The sequence below is a fragment of the Sceloporus occidentalis genome, unplaced genomic scaffold (genome assembly GCF_023333645.1).
Source record: "Sceloporus occidentalis isolate IW3139 unplaced genomic scaffold, rSceOcc1.0.p SCAF_5, whole genome shotgun sequence".
Taxonomy (NCBI): domain Eukaryota; kingdom Metazoa; phylum Chordata; class Lepidosauria; order Squamata; family Phrynosomatidae; genus Sceloporus; species Sceloporus occidentalis.
This window is the reverse complement of record NW_028316985.1, coordinates 145,790,326-145,811,886: the sequence shown is the minus strand read 5'-3', so window position 1 is coordinate 145,811,886 and position 21,561 is coordinate 145,790,326. Positions and strand designations below refer to the sequence as shown.

At 37.7% G+C, this 21,561-nt stretch overlaps 1 protein-coding gene across 8 annotated transcripts in view; it reads right to left on the bottom strand.

Annotated features, from left to right (window-relative positions):
- INPP4B (inositol polyphosphate-4-phosphatase type II B) overlaps positions 1 to 21,561 on the bottom strand; it is a 339,484-nt gene that overhangs the window by 30,113 nt on the left and 287,810 nt on the right. For all 8 annotated transcript variants that reach the window (XM_089525748.1, XM_089525750.1, XM_089525752.1 and 5 more), the window contains 4 exons: positions 20,064 to 20,181; positions 17,421 to 17,561; positions 9,537 to 9,634; positions 6,495 to 6,607 (listed from right to left, as the gene is read on the bottom strand). In XM_089525748.1, coding sequence (XP_089381874.1) covers positions 6,495 to 6,607; positions 9,537 to 9,634; positions 17,421 to 17,561; positions 20,064 to 20,181 — 470 coding nt within the window. The remainder of the gene's footprint in view (positions 1 to 6,494; positions 6,608 to 9,536; positions 9,635 to 17,420; positions 17,562 to 20,063; positions 20,182 to 21,561) is intronic.

Genomic DNA, 21,561 nt, shown 5'->3' with positions numbered 1-21,561 from the left:
TCCCCAATTGCGCTATTACCATGTTTTAATCACATTTTCATGACACTTGCCTCCCATGTGATAAGAGTCCATAGAGGTCTGTCATTATAGTGGCAGCATTTTTCTGTTATAATAAAAAGCTATAGAAAAATGGAGTCTCCTTTGTTAGCCAGAGAGATAGTTTTTAAATTGAGGCTTGGAAGCTAGAAAAACTAGAGCAAAGTAATAGAGAGTGCATTTTGACCTGTAATAAGCTGGCACCAGCAGAGCAAGACATAACATACACAATTCAAGATAAGGAGACATTGTTGATGTTCAAAAGGAAGGTTACTGAAAGCTTCTGAATTCCTGAAGGAGGGGTGAAGAGTGAAAATGCAGTTTTTAATGTATGCATATATCTCTGTCTTGATTGTAAGAATTCTGTATGTTTAAACTGTAATTAGCCAATGAGATGTGATGGAGAGTTTCTTTGTGTAATTGACTATAAAATTAGGCCATCTTGTCTTGTTCTGGGCCTCAGTCTTTGGAACTTTGAAATCCACTGAGGACATTGTTGTTCTTTGCTGGTTTTAAGCATAAACTTTGGAATTTTTCAACCTTCTGGGTCCTCTGCCAAATTCCTGGTTTTGTCGAGGGACCTGTGGCTTTGTGAGAGGAGGCCCCAAGTTCCTAGGGTTTCTGTGGTTTTAATTATTAAATTGAGATTTATTTATAACATCATGACTGCATTCTATGGAATCCTGGAATTTGTAGTTTGCTGTGGTACCAGAGCTTTCTGACAGAAAAGGCTAAACAGCTCACAAAACAACTAATTCCAGAATGCTATAGTACTGAGACATGGCAGTTGAAGTATTAATTCTGCAGTGTAGATGCAGCCGTAGGCAGCCTGCTTTGTGCTTTTTAAGTTAGCCTCTTCCCTGTCTCAATACCAGTGTCCACTGTCAATCCAGTTGGTTTCTGAAGATGGAATGGAAGGGGACTTCTTTGTCTCCATCAGTAAAATACGTTGGACTCACCCTGCCTTACTACACCTTTTTGTTACATAAGCTTACACTGGCATCAGCAGAAAGGAGAACCTTTGTAGTGGAAGACTGGGGTATAAATATGCTAAATAAATAAATAAATATGCTATGGCTGTGATTTGTTTGTCTTCTCTCTACCCACTGACAATTTGTGGTAGACACGGTACCATTTTTGCCTACAATTTCCTCCCACACTATACATAATATACTATGATATTACTTGAAATGCCAAGACACCATTCTATGAAAACTTGGGATTTATAGTTTCATAACATATTTATAATTCTCTGCTAAAGACTTTTAGAGTCCTCTCAACAAAATATCCTGATTCCACAGGATGCAGCTATGGCAATTAAACTGGAATCCAAGTACTATAATTGCACTGTATGAAAGAGTCCCAAGTGCTAAATGTTTCTGCTCCAGCCTGCACTATAGCACAAGTTGTGCTGACACCATTCACTTGATTATAGAACTGGCTTGTAAGATAGGAGACAAGCCATAGGAATTGGAGTTTATTCTCTGCAAAGAGAATATTAGAGTTAACTCTCTGCAAAGTCCTCATAATTTAGTGCTACTCAAATGAGCGGTCTGTGAACTGGTGCTGCTTCACAAACCATTTTAGGCTAGTTTTCAGGAAATAAAGAAACAGTTGTGGCCAATGGGCACAAATATTGTGCTAGTCCCTGACACAGTGGGAAAAATCAACTTCCAGAATTCCTGACTGCAGGCCACATTGGTGGGATTATTCTGGCTGTTTTAATTTTAAAACAGGGCTTCTAAGCTCTGCTTAATCAGGCAGGGGACTGATCCTTGAATGGTTACAAAATCCAAGATTTAATAATGTGTGGAAATATTGATGTCATGAAAAAACCCACAAAAATGGATTATTTGAGGAAAATGGAAAGAAATTCAGTACTAGCCCACTTTGGAGAATGAAAGTCACTTTGTAACATTAAGCACATAAAATGCAAGAAAGTGTAAGAGATGGTACATAACACCCCCAGCCCAAATTTGGTGACCTTATTACCCTTCTCCCCTCTTGCTTCTAAATGTGTGTGCACTTCCTTTTTGAAAGTGTTTTGCACAGTGTTTTTTCCTGTGTTGCTAGACAACCTGGGAAAACATCCTCATACTTTCTCAAGTTGCACATATTGAGTCATGGAATAAAAAGGGAAAAAATAACAGTCAGGCATAATTTATAGAACCATTTATCCATGAAGTATTGAATTAATTTTGAAAATGTTAGGAAATCAACAGCTCTTGTCACTATGTCTCACATGTTGGATGCAGGTGTGGCCTTTAACTTCTCCCTGCAGGGTCTGCAGAACTTTAAGTGGGAGGGGAAACTCTCACAGACAGGTTTTTATTAATTTTGCCTTTTTGCAGGGGGAAAGCAAATTACTTTCCGCATCCATTTGCTTAGAAATATCCTTAAATATGAATAGTTCAATGTAGCTTATTCCCTGCATGCTCCCCCCTCCCCAGCCCACTCTCATCTGAATCCTTATATAATGATTACACAAAGGAAAATATACAGCTATACAGATTTCAGAAAAAATAAAATTTACATTTCATAATCTTAATTGATTCCTGGTTGTGGAATTCCACCACAAAGGAAATCGGGGTGCTTCCATCCCCTTGAGGTTCCAGTAGACAGTCATGCCTGCATTGTTCTATGTGGTATTTGGTTAAACAGTTTTAGACTTGGATATTGGGATTGCTTTAATCACTTCTCAAATAGTGGTTTTTTAAATTTGTTTTAATGTGTACAGTGGGCCCTTCTTATACATGGATTTTTTTATACACGGATTCAAGCATCTACGGTTTGAAAATGTTCAAAAAAAGTATAAATTTCAAATATCAAACCCTGGTTTTTCATTTTTTATAAGGGACACCATTTTGCTATGTCATTATATTTAATGGGACTTGAGCATCCACAGATTTTGTTATCCACGGGAGATCTTGGAACCAAACCCCAGAGTATAACAAGGGTCCACTGTAGTTAAAGAATCATTTTACCCAATGAGCATTGCCTGACGATCTCTGGTGGGCTGAGAGTTATAAACAAATACTTTGCATACATTAATAAAATAAATAATTTATCCTTTTTAGGTTGGAAATTTTTACTTGAAGAGTCGGGTTTGGGGATTTTGCCCCAGTAAATATAGGACTAAGACTGGTAAGGGCAGCTAGGAAAGAACTAGGTAAGATCCTAAAATGCCAATATATAATTCAGAACATTAAAGTGAGGATAGTCCAAGTCATTGTATTTCCCATCACCATGTATGGATGTGAGAGGTGGACGGTGAAGAAAGCTGACAGAAAGAAAATCAATTCATTTGAGATATGGGGCTGGAGAAGAGTGCTGAGGATACTGTGGACAACTAAGAAGACAAACAAATGGGTTCTAGAACAAATCAAGTCTGAACTCTCACTGGAAGCCAAGATGACCAGATTGAGGCTGCTGTACTTTGGTGACATCATGAGAAGGCATGAATCACTGGAAGAGACAATAATGATAGGAAAGATAAAGGGCAGTAGAAAGAAAGGAAGACCACATGGATGGTTAGACTTGATCAGACAGGCCACGGGCCTAATCCAGTCGGATCCAAGCAGCATTTGAGGACAGGGAATATTGGAGATGTCTTGTCTGCAGGGTTGCCATAAGTTGGGATAGACTTGGGAACAGTTAACAAGAACAGCAAATATAAACCTGCTTAATGCACAAATTATTTGGGAAGTTATGCATTCACTATAGCATATCAAACTTTCCTGGTTTGTTGTTGATATGTGCCTTCAAGTAGTTTCCAACTTTCATTAATCCTAACTTGAATCTATTACAGGATTTGTTCAGAGGGGGCTTGCCATTGGCTTCCTCTGAGATAGAGTGGAATTTGTCCAAGGCCAAGCTGCTGTTTTTATGGCCAATCAGTGACCTTGGTAGGCAATCATAATTTCTAACAGACCTAGTTATAAACTCAAGATCAAAATCAATTTTCAGATTTTCAGAGGTACATACAATTTTATGCAATAGACATAGGAATATTTTTGTGTATATTTGGTACTGCAATGTGATGCTATCACAATTTAAATTACTGAGAACAGAAAAGTAATTAACTTACACATAGGTGATTTGTGAATCCTTTATCAGAAAAAAAACCCTACATCCTTAATTACCCAATCAAAGAATGTTAATTGCATAAATGTATAATTGTATGTGTCGATGGTTTCAAATTCATGAAAACAACCAACCAAGCAATTATGTCTTCCACTGTGCCAAAGGCTTGTCAGATTTTATGAAAACAAAAGCAGAATCATGCTGAATGATTAAAAGTTTGGTTGTCCTTAAATATGAATTTATAAAGCAGAATGAAGAGACCATATGGTGTTCACTGTTAAAAACTCATGTTCATTCGTACATAGTAATATATAACACAACTAAAACTTAGGTATGGTACAGACCGCCCCAAAGCCTGCTGGCAGCCTATTTTCCTCTGGAGGGAAGCTGCAGGTTCTTTTTACAGCACATTTGTGACGTAAGCAACACGCGGTGCTGTGCGGATGCTGCACGGCACTTACGTCGCATTGGTGACGCCTGTGTACATGGGACGCCGCCATTACTACGCTGCCAATCCATGCTAGGGTTAGGGACTGTGCAGCTGGTGCATGTTGAATTGCAAGTCCCAGAAAATTCAACCAGTATAGCCATTGGTGAGGAATGCTGGGCGAGGCAGTATGGGAGGCCATAATTCCATTATGATCTAGTCTAAGCTGTTAATCATATTTTGAATTCCTGCCTTACACCTAGCTTCTTTAAATGGTATTTCCTGAGCTACAGCTCTTCTTGAGCCAAAACTCAAAATGATTTACCAAAGAAAATGAAACTCTGAAACTGTGTGCTCAGAATAAATTATGTACACATCATTCTGAGAATACAATTTGTATTTCATTGGTGGATCTATTGGAATTTTAAGAATTTGTTAAGCACTAAATGCAATGGGGAGGAGATGCATAAACGTAGACAGTACACACAAGAGACAGAGAACTGTTCAATATACAGGGAGCCTGCAACAAAGTCTACTCTTATTCCTAATTCTTCAAGAAGCAATGCTTTTACAGTTTCAAATACCATGAGGACTAAATCTTCCTTTTCCAAATTATAGAATTTAGTTTTTATTTCTCAAACTCAAATGTAATACTGTGTAAGAGATGCATTAGAGCCACAGGAAAGATATGATCAACATAGCTCTGCATCCATAGGAAATGTATCTATACTGTCGTCTGAGAAAACTTTTCTTAATCAGAATTTTAGTGTGGGAAGGCACCAAAAGGGTCACATCATCCTTGCGTATGTGGGAAATCTGCATCCATAACAAGCTCCTCTGCAACACAACCTACAATGGAGGACAGTGCACCACTTTCCAAAGTAACCTGTTCTACTGTCAAATAACTTGTACTGTCTGGAAGGTCTTCCCAATCTTTAGCCCAAATCTTCTTTCTGGTAATAGACATCACTACTGGAGAGTAAATTGAAAGGAAACTCTGTTCCCTCTATGCAAGTATGCAAAGCCCATAAATTTCACAAAATAGCAAAATATGTACGCCATAGGCAGGTTTACTCTTTTATATTTATTGTTTTTATGTACAGCGCTGTGCAAATCTACAGTGCTATATAAATAAATAAATAATATTTTCAATAAAGTGTAGGATGTTCATTACATACAGCAATCTATTCTAAAGGGGTTCCTAATATTGGTCAAGCCTTGTATACTGGCCCTGGCCACATCAAGAATTAGAAATGCTCAGAAAAGTTACTTTTTGAGATGCAGAACTGAATTCTATTATTTGTCCACAGTAGAGTAGACTCAGTGAATCAATGAGATTTTCTTGTCTGTTGAATTACCATTCAATAATCAATTTAATACATCCAGCCCTCCACATTCACTGGGGTTAGGAGAGCAGGATCTTTGTGAAAGTGGTGAAACCATGAATAACTCCACCCCCCCCCCCAAAAAAAAAGCAAACCCATGTTTAACACACATCAAAATAATCTGTGAATAATCACTGCCACAAAAGTGAAAGCCACAGATGTGGAGGGCCAACTGTATATCTATTCTTGTTGAGACTTATCATTAAGATTCAGGCCACTAACTACCAAAATCCCAGATTCTGGCCACTAATACCAGATTCTGAGAGCTGAAATTTGAAACAGGAACTCTCCTAAGGAATATAAATGAAGAAATCAGAATAGTGGCTTGTGAAGAACAGTGAAGAACCTTTGAATAAAATGGATGGAAAAATTTAAATGTAGCTTAAATGAAGCTCTTGGGATTCTGTAAATGTGGGTACTTGCAGAATAAGGGAACTAAGGTGAGGCTAGTCCAGAAAATCCTAGATGTAGGTAGTTACTGGCATCAAATATTTAATGCTCAACATTAATGTTAACAAAACAGAACAAAATGAGAGGAATTTCTTTCAAATAAGCCTTTTTACCGTTGCAGCCAGCCACATGATTTCTACATTCTTTCTCTTTTTAGCCTGAATATTTTGTTGGAGATTTTCTAGTAATCGCTTTAGGTCATTCTGTTCCTGAAAATGCGGTAGGCCTGAAAAGGAGAAGGAAGCAGTTAGTAAGAAATGTTATGCTGAATCAGAGATTTCCTCACTAAAGAAAAGCTCCAGCAGCTAAAAGCATCATTTCGAATGCATGAGGATTTTCATCAAATATAGCAATACTATCATTTAATGATTGACCAAATGCGTTTGGGCTTAATAATGCAGGCACTGTTATCTATGAGCTTTCTTCTGAAGTACATAGCATCCTCAGTAAGTATAATTTAAATGGAAACAGGAAACATTTCATGACCTCTTCCATTTATCTATTACCTAATCCGCTTGCTGTGCTTTGCATTACTGCACAAAAACCAAAGCACCAATGAGAAATGAAAGACAGAGAGATTGTGTGTGCGCGCACACACATAACTATAGAAAAGAACAGCATTGTTCTTTTTAATAACTCACACAGAAACACTTGTTTATTACAATAGATAAGCTACACTACCTATAATTTATTTCTTCATGTGTGGCAAACAGGTTTTGTACCTATCAGTTACTATCAGGACCACAAACAGGTTTCTCCATCTAGCCAGAAAATTCTGAGTGTGGTCCAAAAAGTAACTTGGCCAAGCTCTGGTAGAAAGCTTGTATGGCTCCTTGAACCTTATGTCATCAATCCAAGCATGAGGAGGAACATTATAGAAAACTTTGTAATTCTTTAATACTATATTGACTGTTGTAGTCAAGAACTGAAAAAGAGTTCCATTCAAATATACCCAGGGACTGACTTTACTATCTGTATTCAGGAGGCTGTTACTGGGGGAAAATCCTCAAGATCTTTATCCTCCATGTTAGTCCTAAGGACATTAAAATGAAACCAGGCAACTTCAGGTGACAAAATGGATTACAGTTGGCCCTCCATATCCATGGATTCATTACCCATGGATTCAACCATCTACATGTCGAAAATCACCCCCGCCAAAAAAAATAGTTCCAAAAAGTAAACCTTAATTTTGCATTTTACATAAGGGACATAATTGTATATGTCATTGTATTTAATGGGTCTTGATCTTTCACAGATTTTGTTATCAACAGTAGGTCCTGGAACCAAACCCCAGAGAATACCAAGGGCCCAGTGTAAATTGTTTCTGTTTATCTTTCTAGCTTAACAACTTCTTGGTTGGTCTCTAGCTGAACCTTCCAAGACATATTAAAAAACAGAAACATAGCAAAAACAAAACAAAACAAAACAACAACAACCACACACACATTCAGAATAGAATTTACATCAAATACTAGTAAAAGAAAAGCAAAGGAAAAAGCAACAACACTGAAAATCATAGATAAAAATAGCAAGAGAAGTATGGTAAAAAATGAACAAAACCAACAGTACAACATAAATGAGCAGAAATAAAATATATGCCTTCTATTTAAAAGTATGTTATGTTGTTAAAGATCTAAACAAACCAAAATCAACAACTCAGAATAATCTTGTTTTTAAATTAGCTTTCTTTCTGCAGAAGTTTTAAATAGCTAAATGCAGTAAACTTCTATACTGCTAATATAAAATAATTTCCAAATTGTGTGGATGTGCTTTTCTGTCTGAAAAAACAACATTCCTGACATGTTAGAATTCAAAGGCATAGCCATGTTAGTGTGGAAAAATCAGTATGCAAAAGGATCTCGTAGCATCTTTAACACTAACTGAAAGAAAGAAGCTGGTAGCTTGAGTTTTTATGCATTCAAAAAAGTAGAGTCAAGTCTATGAAAATTCAGGCTACCAGCTTCTTTCTTTCAGATAGTCTCAAAGGTGCTACGAGATGCCTTTGCATACTGATGTATGGTAGTTGCACATTCCACCAGCTTAAAAGGCCAGTTGAAAATAAATCAGTTTTTGGGCCCTGAAAAACTGGTTATTCAGAACTGCTTTGAAAATATTACTGGTGGATTAATATTCAAATGCTGAGTTATTTCAGGATCTAATAATATTTTACACATTACAAGAGATGAGATATTTTTATGTTGTAAAATAGTTTCAGTGTCCTGATGTTACGTTCCTTATAGAGCATCAACATACCTCTCACACAAAAGTCCCCCCCCGCCCCAAATTCAATTGTATTTAAGAACCAAAATCAAGAAGAGAATGCTCTAAGCATATGTGACAGTGAGTTAATGGCTCCATTAAGACTCTTGAAGATTGTGCTGTGTCAGGTCCTAAGCACAGGGGAGTTATATTGATTATCAGATGACCTCAAGTTTAGTCTGGCCCCTCCTGAGAATGAACTCTTGGAAACCATCCCACCTTGAAGAATTCTAAAAAGAAACAGAGCATGGAAAAGTCACTATTTGGACTATCATCCCCAGAACTTCTTAGGAAACATGGCCACTATTTCCAGGCTCTGAGAAGAAACAAAATTACCTCAAAATAAAATGAAGGAAAAAGGGCAGGACAAAGTTATGAAAAAAGAGCATTGTGTACTTTCTCTTGCAAAATATCTCTAACAAAAGAATGAATAACTTTGAAGAAGACCCAAGAATCCTTTGGGTAACATCTATATTAGAAATGCGGTATTAGGACTTTGAAGCAGAACACAAATTGCCCAGGCCACTAATAAGACTCACCAGGACAAGTCTGATGAAACAGAGACATTCAGTACTATAATCATGTTAATTAGTATAATCACAACACTTGAGGACAAACTGTAGGAGATAATTCCATAATTAGCCTAACAGCACATCTATGAAAACATCATTTCAATATTATTTCATCTAAGCCTTGAGCCAATTCCCACTGAATTATCAGTGTGAAATTTTAGGTCAAGTGAAGAGGATTTGGGAGAATGGCTGGGGCAAGCATTTGCAATTTAATACAAAATAAACAGACCAACCATTAGATTTACACTGAGAATCTTCTGTTCACTAATGAATGGAAATATCTTTACAGACAGAATATGTGAAAACATTTTTTTAAATACTTACAATCAGGAGGCATCTTTTCTGTGAGTAAACTGTAGTACTCTTTTAGCAGTTCCAAACTATCCTGGTTAACACTTTCTTGCAAGGAAGTATCCCCAAACCTAAACAATAACAAAAGACTAATTGGTTTACAAGTATTTTGACAGATGTAGACAAACTATACACAGACCAATGAAACAGAACACTTTCAATTCTGAATTCATTTTTTTAATAACGATTGTTGCTTGTTGTTGATGATGATGATGATTTCTTTAGTGAACAATCCCATACAGTTTTAATCAAAAGTAAGTCCCATCACATTCAGTGAGGCTTACCCTCTGTGTTTTTAGGCCTGTAATTCTAATTTATTTATTTTACTATATTTCCATGTTGCTCACTAACCTATTTTCTATGGCCGATGACAGCAATATGAAATCCTTAAAAGTACCATACAACTGAACAGAAATAAATGATACAGCATTATGATACCAAATTATATTAATGAAAAAGTCATGCACCAGATAAAATAATTGGGAAAATAAAAAAGCCCTTCAGCATGGTGCTGTAAATGTCCCAGTATTGGTCCCATAGAAACCTACATTAGATCAGTTTATTTGTCTGATGGCTGCTGGCTTTCATGTAAACTGGGCAGCAAATCTGCTCCAGATTTTGGTACAAACTTTAAATGAACCATCCAAGGTGCTGTAACTATTTTGGGGGTAGTAAGTGTCACTTTTGATAGCACAACAATGATATTGAATCAAACAGCTACTGTTGGGCATGAGTGAAAGAGCTTTTAATTTTACCATGCCATGCATTTCAACTTAATATCACATACCATTTTATAACAGGACCATGACCATGGGAGAGCCATCGCTTTGTCCAGGCTGGCTGGGGGAACCTGGGAGTTGGAGTCCAAAAACCCAACTTTCCAAAGTTCTGAATTTCAATGATTTTTGGGAGAAGTATTTAGGCTAAGGATAGCAGCCTAAATATAAATGATTCCTAGAACAGTTGTTACATTACTATAAGCCTTAATTCAGACATGCCAGCAAATATTGAGAAATGGTACCCCTAAAGACTGATTCAGTAAAAACACAGATAATAAAGGTCTCCCCCAACTATCTTTAAAGGCGAAAGTTTTGTTCCAAACTCTCCCACCACTGTTAAACATTCAGAATTTGTCACTAGATGTATTTCTGACAGTAATGACAGGCATTCTGCAACTGTTGATTTTCTTCAGACTTCCATGTGTGAATGCACATATCTTTTCAAGGTTGATGTGCCAGGTTTTTTATTCCTAGTGATTTCAGTGTGAGTAGTACAGTGGATTCATTCTGGGCTTTGCTTGAACTTTAAAAGCATTATCAAAGATACTGAAATTCAGACCAGAAGGGATGCATCCCCACAATGAGATGTATGCTACTAGCTATCACTGGGTTACTAGCTATCACTGGAATAATATTGAAAGCCCAGGAAATTTAAGCACTATTAGCAAAACAAAAAGGTACTCCCTATGAGATCCAAAACGTATCTTAAACTTTAAAATACTTCCTACCATGTGGCCAGAAGGAAGAATGGGGCTGCCTCCATACTCAGAACACCACCACCATTATCTTGACAAAATGTAGTGACTAACATTGTCATTTTTTTTCTCCTGTATTACTTTTAATACTTTTATTTATTTATTTAGGTATTTATATCCTGCCCTTCAGCCCTAATGGCTCTCAGGGCGGCTTACAATTATTATTTTTAATCAGACATTTCCCTGCCCTCAGGCTTACAATCTAAAAGACACGAAACAAAAAGAGAAGGGAATGGTGGAGGGAAAGGGGATGAGGTCCAGTGGTTCTTCTCTCCCTCTGAGGCCTGGACCAAGGCAGATGGATTGGAGGGAGGGCTCTTCCTTCTTCAGTATCAATATTGGCGTACACTTTTGCCCGATGAAGACTCCAGTGGAACTTTGAAAGCTTGTGGCATATATTTTATGCATTTTGGTTGTCCCAATAAAGGTACCACTGTTCTGTAGATTTCGGATATTCATTGTACTTTGCTATATGGCCAACATGGCTACCCCTGGATAATAATAACATTATTACCATTCATAATAATGGCAGCAATCTATTTCTGCCTTTTCCCCCTAGCCTTGGAATGCAAGTAGGCTTATACAAATTGAAAAAGTTTGCATCGCTACACATCACTGCACATACAGAAGTCAAAATATAATTACACTATCAATTGAGTTAAAAGTCATTAAAATATATTTAAAGGTATGGGAACATATTTAATAATGTGTTTATGACTATTGGACCTCACATATTCTTAATTTAACTATGCTGGCCACCTTCACTACATTCAGGTCACCCTAGTGGAACATTTCTGTCTTAGCTCTGTTTTGTCAGTCAGTCCAAAGCATATTCTGATCTCATTTTACTTCCACAATTGCCTTGGGAGAGAAATGCTGGTTTGCTCACATGCTACTGATTGAACAGCAGGTTGAACTTGAGGGTAGTAAAGATCCCACCAAAAGTTTGTTTATTCATAATACTTCCAAACTATCCAATAACCAGAATTTTCTTGGCACTGAATAGTACATTTATATTTTAAATACAGACAATGTGGGACTGAAAGCCACTGACTCCCTGTAAGTTTTAAAATATGCTGGACTTTTTAATATTTGAAAAGAATTAATATTTTAATCAAGGATTTCATCATTATCACTGCGATGTCTTAAATTGTTTTAATTGGTTCTTTAATTATATACTTAATTTAATCCATACTTTTAAATGTGTAATTTAACCTGTTTTATCAAAAGACTTAGTTATGTCAGAAAGCTGCCTTGTCTTCCATCCCTGGTAGAAAGGCAGGATATAAATCCAGTAGAAAAATAGACAGCTGTAGATTGATAAAATGGCATATAATAAAGCCAAGATAAAGAGCAAGAGAGAAGGGCAAGAATGCTGCAGTGCATACAAGCAGAATAACACCAGCAGAAAAATAAATGAGTACTCAGATCTAAAAGCAGTCAAATTGGTTCTAAAAACTCATGGGAAGATTAACAAAAGTCCACATCTGAAGCTGAAAATATCATAATGGAGGTGTCAAGTGAGCCATTCTGGGGAAGGCAAAGTGCCAAAGACTGAGTGCCAAAACTAAAGAAATTATTTCACTTACTGCCTCCCATCTTCCCTCATTTGGTGGATGAATCTAGGGGAGAGCCTTGGATGATGATCATAGGGTCTGGATAGCTGAATACGGATCTTTTTGAGGTAACCTGACATCAGATAATTTAAAAGTTGGGAGCAAGATACATTTGTGACCTCCCATATTGGAAGAAAGGGTGGAAACAAATAAAGAAATGTTATACTGTACTGCTTTCTATTAGATGGTGATTGGCAGCAAGATGCTGAAAACAGGGCAACTGACATCATATGATTGCATTCTGTCAGATATCAATCTAGCTGCTGTACGTTCATTTAACTGAAGTTTCCATACAATTTTTAAAGGAAGTCTCCTGCACTGCAACAATCCAAATGGGAGAGTGTGTATGATTGATGCTAGGCTCTCTTTATCCAGGTAGGCTTGTGATTGGTGTATATATCTAAGCTGGTAAAAGACTTTCCCAGCCACTGAAGCCAACACTGGTTCTAGTTACCATGATGGATCTCAGAAACTCCCGAACTATAAACCTTATCCCTTAGGAGGTATGCAGTCCTCTCCATAATAAGCTGGGCTGTCCTTAAAACAGAAATGCAATCTTAAACCACAGATCTGCTGGCTAGAGTGAGTTAGATTGCATCAGAGGGCCCATTCTGCCATTAGGAGTACGTGTGTCTGCCCCAAGGCCTCAGTTATTTGCTTGGCATGCTCTGCATAGTAAAGTCACCTATAGTGGAAGGCCTCAATATGGAACTTTGGGTAACTGTTGATCCATTGCATTCCAAATTCCCCCTGTTCCACAGTAAGTCTTGGATTCAGAGCTTGAAAGCTTTACCCTGATTTCAATGGGAGGGAAAAGAAAAGGATGAATAGCCACTACTAGACAGTGGCATCACAAGGGGATGCAACTTGCACTGGTGAAACCCTAGAAAAGGCGTGACCTGGTTGGGCCCACGTGAGAAAGGGTGAACATGCCCCTTCTGCTTTCTCTGTGGTGGTGGCTTCCTCCTAAGGAGGAGGTTGCTACTTCAGTGAAGAAGGATGAGCATAACTTCCCAGGCTTCTTCGTGGTGGTGTCTCCCTCCTAAGGTGATGGACGAGTGCACCCCTCCTGGCTTCACCATGGTGGTGGCTTCCTCCTGAGGAGGAGGCTGCTTCCCCGGCAAAGAAGAAGGGTAAGCACAGCCTTTGGGCTGCTGCTCCTCTATTAGCTTCCCACAGCCCCTCCCTACATTGGGGGACACCAAGGATGTGGATGCCACTGTCACTATATTAAAAAAAAAAAATCTCTCCCTCACCTTCTGCCTTGGCTGGTCAAGTTCCGGCAAGGCTCAGGATGTTTGAGCGGCTCTGTGGTATATCTCACCATTGGATCAAGTTAAGATTTATATGCCTATATTTACTGAATGCACACTTCTCTCTTCTAAATTTAATTTAGCTTAATTTAAATGTTTTATATGTTAAAATCAAAACAGATTTATATCATAAAATAATATAAAGATGCAATGAGTCATGTGTATCCATGGCTTCTGCATCCACAGATTCAACAATCCGCAGTTTGAAATTATTTTAAAAAAATCCAAAAAAACAAACCTTGATTTTGTCATTTTAAATAAGGGACACCATTTTACTGTACCACTGTATATAATGGAACCTGAGCATCCACAAATTTTGGTGTCCCAGAGAGGTACTGGAACCAAATCCCAGTGGATACCAAGGGCCCTGTCTGTCTGTCTGTCTGTCTGTCTGTCTGTCTGTCTGTCTCTGTAATTAAAGCTTTAGTTCAAGATATATTTAGTGCATTTATCTGGAGATACATTTAATTCAAATCCAGTTAATTTGCGATGAATAAGTATCTAAATGGATGTGACAAATGTCACTAACAAAAAGGTTATTCCCAAACATATTCTTCCATAAACAAATACAAAACATTTTTGTGGGGATGGAGAACTTGCCATTCTGTTGAGACTCCGCTACAGAATAGATAAGATGATCTATGGATGCAAAGAAGCTCGCTACAGGAAATTGGCTCATATATTGTTCAGCCTTGACTACATATTAGCAAGCTTTTAGTTATACCTAGCCTATTCACTTACGTAAGTCTTACAGTCAAGCTGGGTGTTCACCCCACATTCACCTTTTCAGTGACAGAGAGCCTTAACGTATTAAAAACAAGCCTGGCAGCCAAGTGGAGAGAAGCACGTTTATCTTTCTGTCTCTGCATGATGTTGAAGCACTTTCTTTCTCTTCTGGTTGTAAAAGCAAGGGAGAGGGTCATAAAAGTGGCATAAAAGTGTCCCTTTTGTCAAACTGGAAAAATCCGTTTGGCAAAAAGGACATTTTTACCACTCTCTCCCATACTTTTATGACTGGAAGAGAATGAAAATGCTCCAAAGTCATGCAGAGACAGAAAGACAAATGAGCTTCTCTCAATTTGCCTGCTGGGTTTGTGTTTAATGCGGTAAAGCTAAGAAAAAACCTGGACTGTTAAAGATGAATGGGGTTTGTGAACAGAACCTTTTATTTGCTGTATCACTGAAGACTATTTGATTGAAACATTATGAATATTACCCTTGATTTTAATGCAGGTCTGATTGTTTCTTATTAAAGAAAGCATTTTATTGCTTATAAATTTAAAATATTTTATTATGTACAACTGGAATGTAAATTTTAAATTGCAGGCCTAGTTAAAAATATCAAATTTATACAATGTTTATCTGCATTAACAGGTCTAGCTAATCTCTCACTCAGGTGCACTTAATATAGCCTAAATACCTAAGATGGTTTTAGGTGGTCCAATACCGTCTGCGCCTGTTATGGGCATAATGAATGGACATCTCTTCAAATATTCATCATGTTTTTGGTTATTATTATAATATATTGAATAGAAGCTGTTTACTTTAAGAATGTATAAAATCAACCCTTAACAAAGAGAGAACAAATAAAACATACACACTGTAGATTAGAATATATTAGTGTTTAGCAACAGAGCTGTCAACATGAAAAATCTATCTTTAATGGTTGTGTAGAATCATTCTTCTTAAGCTATTTGATGTAGGGGCCAGTAGGGTGTTTTTCCCAATGTGCCACGGACTGCTAGAATTTATGCCCATTGGCTACAACTGTTATTATCTATTTTGTAAACTTGCCATGGATCAGCACTGGCATATGGGCCACTATTTTGAGTAGCAAGTATAGAGGAAATTTCAGCAGGTGATGGTACTTACCTGACTGTATGACAAGCTACATCTGATGAAATTCCTGCTTCTATACAACTGTAAAAAATACAGGAACCCTCTCCAGTTTTTACTTTAGTAATGCTATTTAGCAGGGATAGAAAGAATTTTCAGATGATTTTTAAAAATGGGTTAGCAATGCTGTACTTCAACCTAGACAAGCCCTGGCTACAAGAGGGCTTCAGAAGACAGCATGTGATTTGGAGTGGTTGCCCACTAAGAAGGGCATGGGTAGGACATGATTGGGCAGAGCTCCTTGTTGTTATTTCCAGACAGAGATAAGAACAGAGATAGCCCTGCACATCACTACCTTCCTAACTGAGAAAGCAAACTGAGTGGGGTGGCATGCAGAGGAAAGTCCTCCATTTCAGGTTAAAGAACATTTGGGATGGTCATCCTCTGGACCCTCGGTGGCACAGAAATTCCCTTCCCATCTTAAAGACAGTATTTTTCTCTCTGTCTATCCAGCTTTTTTTCCTTTTTCAGGACACAAACTTTCCATCTGTCTAGCTACATAACAGAAATTTTATGTTTTTCTGCATGATAGAAAGTTTATGAGTACAAAGAAAAGCTATCTTTATACTGACTTTCTGTACAGAAACATATGCTTTACTGGGTCATCACCATCAATGTTATCATCGTCATCATCATCATCATCATCATCATCATCATCATCATCATCATCATTTAATTTATATCCTGCCTTTTCCTCATTCCTGAAACTCAAGGCACCTTACAATGCTAAAACAAGTTGAAACAAGGAAAACAAACAAACAATTACACACCATTAAGACATACAAATGTTAAAAAAGAATTAAACTATAAACAAAATTAAAAGCTATAGAAAATCATATTTGTTTAAAAATATCAACAACAAAAACAGATACATCCATACATTTTAAAAAGCCTTTCTCCTTGAGCATTTAACTCCCAAAGACCTGTTGAAACAAAAGAGCTTTTGCCTGCTTGTGGCAGCACACCTTGGGTGTATCTATTCTGCATAAATAAAGCAGTGTGACACTACTTTAACTGCCATTACTCAATGCTATGGCATTCTAGGATATGTAGTTTTGTGAGATAGTTAGCCTTCCCTGTCTGAGAGCTCCAAAGCCACACCAAACTAAAGTTAAAGTGGTGTGAAACTGCTTTATTTATGTAGTGTGGCAGCAGCCCTTGAAGGCCACCAGTCTAGCCTTTCCAAAAGAATTCCAGAGGTTGGGGGCACCCACCAGATGTACCTGTGAGGATGATGAGCTAAAGCTCCCCTCAAGATCTCAAGACACAGGCCAACTCATATGTTAGAATACAGTTCTTCAAATAACCTGGACCTAAGCCATACATGGCTTTATAGGTCATAACTGTGCCTAGAAACATCTTAGAGCTGCAAGCACACAGGCCTTGGTTTTTGGTATATGTGTGATATCATAGGACATGATCCAGTGGCTCCTGGGGTAAGCAATTTCCTTGTGCAGCATATCCAAACAGGAAATGAAATATAATCCTGATGACATACCTTTCTGCAAGGGTTTGCTGTTCATTGATTCCAACATTAAAGAGGACTGGATATACATGGAGCAGTTTCCCCTCTTTAATTTCTTGTGGCAGCAACTCAAACATCTTTTCTGGGAGCTTGATATCTATTATATAATGTCCCCTAGGAAGACAAGAGCATGAGTAATTTGTGCAGTATACAAATGAAATTCTTTTATGTGTCTATGTATTTTTAAGATTACATTTGCAGTCTGCCATAGATTCAAGGCTTCTGATAAGTAACAGAAAATTTATGAAAGTGAGAAAGGCCATCTTCTTATGTCATGAAAACTACTGAAACATTCCACCCACCCCTTAAACTGAAACAAAGATAACCAGTTTTGTTGGTGTCACTATAAATCCTGTTCCGAAATCTGAAATAGGAAATATGATCCTTAAAGTCCAGGGGTGTTCCAACTAATAAACAGAACAGCTGCATTCACATCAAGCAGTTGCCTTGGGGAGTAGATTTTAGGTGCCATAAAACTGTAGTAAATGATTAGTTATTGCATCTGTTACTATTGCATTATTATTGACAGGCACAGGTGCTCATGGGATTTTCTGTCTCATGTACCAAAATAACTTGGCTGGTTTTATATACTTTGCACCTTCACCTGAGTGGGAAGGGCACTATTTGTTGCTTTGCCTCAGGTATCTAAATGTCTTAGACTGATCATCTGAAGATCGATCACATCTGTCAATGTCCCTGAGGAAGAAAGCTCAGAGTTGGAAGTTGTCCTGTAGATCATTCTGACATTTTCCATCAGCTCAGCAACAAGGAGAAATCACACACAAGCTATTAATGCTGCACTCAATAGGGAGACTTGTGGTATCATCCGGCATTCTCCTCGTGGCTCAATCAAGACTCTCCAAATTAGAGGACAGTTTTAGCATGCAGGCATCAATTTCATGTTTCCCTCTCAGAGTCTGTTTTTTTCTCATATTTACAAGTTTGTGCATTTAACTCACTAAGCTCCAAGATGTATATTTAGCAAACAGCAATGCTAAACCTAGAAGTCAACATTTCCTTAGTGATACTTAGAATCTTAAGCCTTTAATACCAAAAGAATACATTTTATTTTTATCTGAGGTATACAAAGCTATACAAAAATGGGAACAGATATTTAATTACAGACTGTCATTTCTTCACTGACTCTACAGGCTCATATATAGGCAGAGAACACTGAATTTCTCAAGAAGTCTTCAAGTTTTGCATTTAACATACCTCTAGACTACCTAGTTTTCCTGATGCAAGACATGAAGATTTCTTGAGAAATTTAGTGTTCTCTACCTGCATAGAAGCCTATGGCTTCACAAAGGAAGGAGACATGCTGGATTCCAAGGAACATCTTCCTTGAATTGCAAATGGACACTAAATTTCCTTGACTTTGAAAATCTACTAGTGACCGCATGGCCAAAGGGGGAGGTGCCAGCCTGCAGACAGCCCTCCCTACCATCTGAACTAAGACCATAAACAGAAAATGTAGGCCTATGACTAACACCTTCAATTTGTTTTCTCCTGTTTGCCTGATAAAGAAGCCATTGTGACTTTGAAAGCTTGAAACATGTAATTGTGTATTTCGATTGGCCCAATAAAAGTATCACTGTTTGGATGTTACATGATTTAAAAGGTTTACTTCTTTCTTATGGAGGTTGTTATCCAACAGGTCCTGCTTTGAAACCACTTTATGAGAATTATTTTTGTTATTCATTGAACATGGGTCCATAAATCAACATTTTATCCTTCCTTAGGGAAAAATAAGGAAATGTGTCTAAAGAAGTTCTATGCCTGATAGTTCACATTCCTAGAATTGTCCTAAGAAATAATATTTAAAGTTGACACCGTCAGGTTAATGGTACATTTTCCCCAGTGTGCATTGTCTGAGGAAACTATGCATTAACAAAAGATCTCTTGCATTTTCATGTGAAGGGCATTTCTGTAGACACATGACATGTCAAAAAGTTAGTAACAAAAGGCCAGTATTCAATAAGTATGTGAGAAGATTAATATCAGAGGAAAGTGACTGCTTTTTACAGTAATCTATTCCTCTCAAATGTACTGGCAAATTCTGAAAAGTTTGTTATCTTTACAAGCCTCTTTGGGGCATTTATTTTTTTTCTTTCATTTCTTGGAAATTTTAGTTACATAAATAAGTTAACATAGGCATGGGACAGATGGTCCCGAAGCGCCCTGCTGCCAGCGATACTAGCATTAGGGACTGCACACCAACCACATAGTCCCTAACCCTAGCACGCATGGAGGTGGTCTGATGGCGGCGTCCCATCCACATGGGCGCCGCCATCTTGACGTAAGCGACACACAACATATACACATTGCTGCGCACTGCTTACTTCATGAGTGCATCATTGGTGGACTTGTGACGTGCACTGTGCGCCATAAAAAGAATTCGGTTTTTCTGGGTTCTTTTTACTCCAGAGGGACGCTGCGTGGTTTGGCTGCTGCGGCGTCCCTCTGGAGGGAATCAGGCCATCACCAGCCTGGACATAAGAGAGAGGTATGTACCGGGCCATAGTGTCCAGAAAAGCTTTAGATGAGCTTTTGTTTGATTTTGTTTTGGCAAAGCATCAAGTTACGTTGCTGTTTCGAAAAACAGATAACACTTACCGTCTTCCAGTTATAACAGGCAAAAGGTCATCTGATTTGGCTTCAGTTATTTTAAACATGACTTTTTGTAAATCTGATATTCCCACAGCCATATCTTCTAGCATTCCAATTTCCTCACCTACAGAAGAAAAAATACACTTCAGAATAAAACATGAAAAGAAGCATGGCTGACTAACTTTTGGTGTTAGAAAAGTAATAAGGGCATATAGGCTGTCATTGTCTAATTTTAAATAAGCATATGCACTTTCACCAGGGGCCTGCATAAGTAAGTCCGGAACAGTGAAGGACAGGTGACGTTATTTATAATTAGCTTATCTATTAATTATGTTTTCTGTTTCAAAGAACAGACATGTCTGTAATCATTTTAATGCATAAGTAGATCTTTGTTACCCATGACACATGAAAAGCTTTAGCTATATAAGAGCTAATGTGTTAATTAGGTTTGTTTTTCCATTCTGAAAGAGCTGTGACAGTATTTTCAGTTTTGTTGCCTGTTTGGGCCACTTATCCATGATGATAAATAAATGATATGCATTGCTGCATTCCCAATATTGGTATATCTATTTAGTTTGGTTGTGAAACAAAAGTGTAGAGAACTCCATGATGTACATCTGTAATGTTCATTATGGCAAAACCCACAAATATGTAAACAACCTGGCTTTTGCATAAAGCATGCATTGGCTCTTATTGACAGTTTGCATCTTAGTTCATAACTTTGGATGTCTAGAGCTCTCCAGCAGAGTTAGAATCAAACTAAATGTTACCATTAATTCAAAGCATGCAACTAAAGGTAAAGGTATTCCTCATTGTCAAGTCATGTCCGAACACAGGGGGCAGTGCTTATCTCCATCACTAAGCTGAAGAGCCAGTGTTGTCAGAGTCTACTCTATGATCACGTGGCCAGCATGATTGCACAGAACACTGTTTACCTTCCCACTGGAGTGGTACCTATGTATCTATTTGTATTTGCATGGTTTCGAACTGCTAGGTTGGTAGAAGCATGCAGCTATGCCTGTTCTTTTTCTGTACTTATCAAGGACACGGTATGGGGAGTGGAGGTGAAGCTATAATTCTTTGCTCCTTGCACATTTTTTAGAAAAAAAGGTTTGGTTTGATTCAATGAAGTTTTTCCTCCATGCAAATTGCAAAAAATTTGCTAAAGCCTTCTATTCAAGCTTGCACCGCAAAGTATCCTATCCTGAATGGCATGGCCTCAGTCTTGATGAGATTCATTGCACTCACTTAGGTGTGAGGAAAAAAAGAATAGATGATGTAGTTTGACCTTGTTGTGATGACAAGCAACATAAAAGTGGCAAGATCTTTTGCATATTAATGCTCAAATATTTATTTAGATTTACAGGTCGCTATATGATCAGAAGTGAAGCTTACAGATAAATAATCAATTGACATTAAATGTTACTACTTGACAAAAGAAATGGATAGGTTATACTAGTGGCTTCAGTGTAGACAAATATGAATTGAAGTCTGCTTGCACATG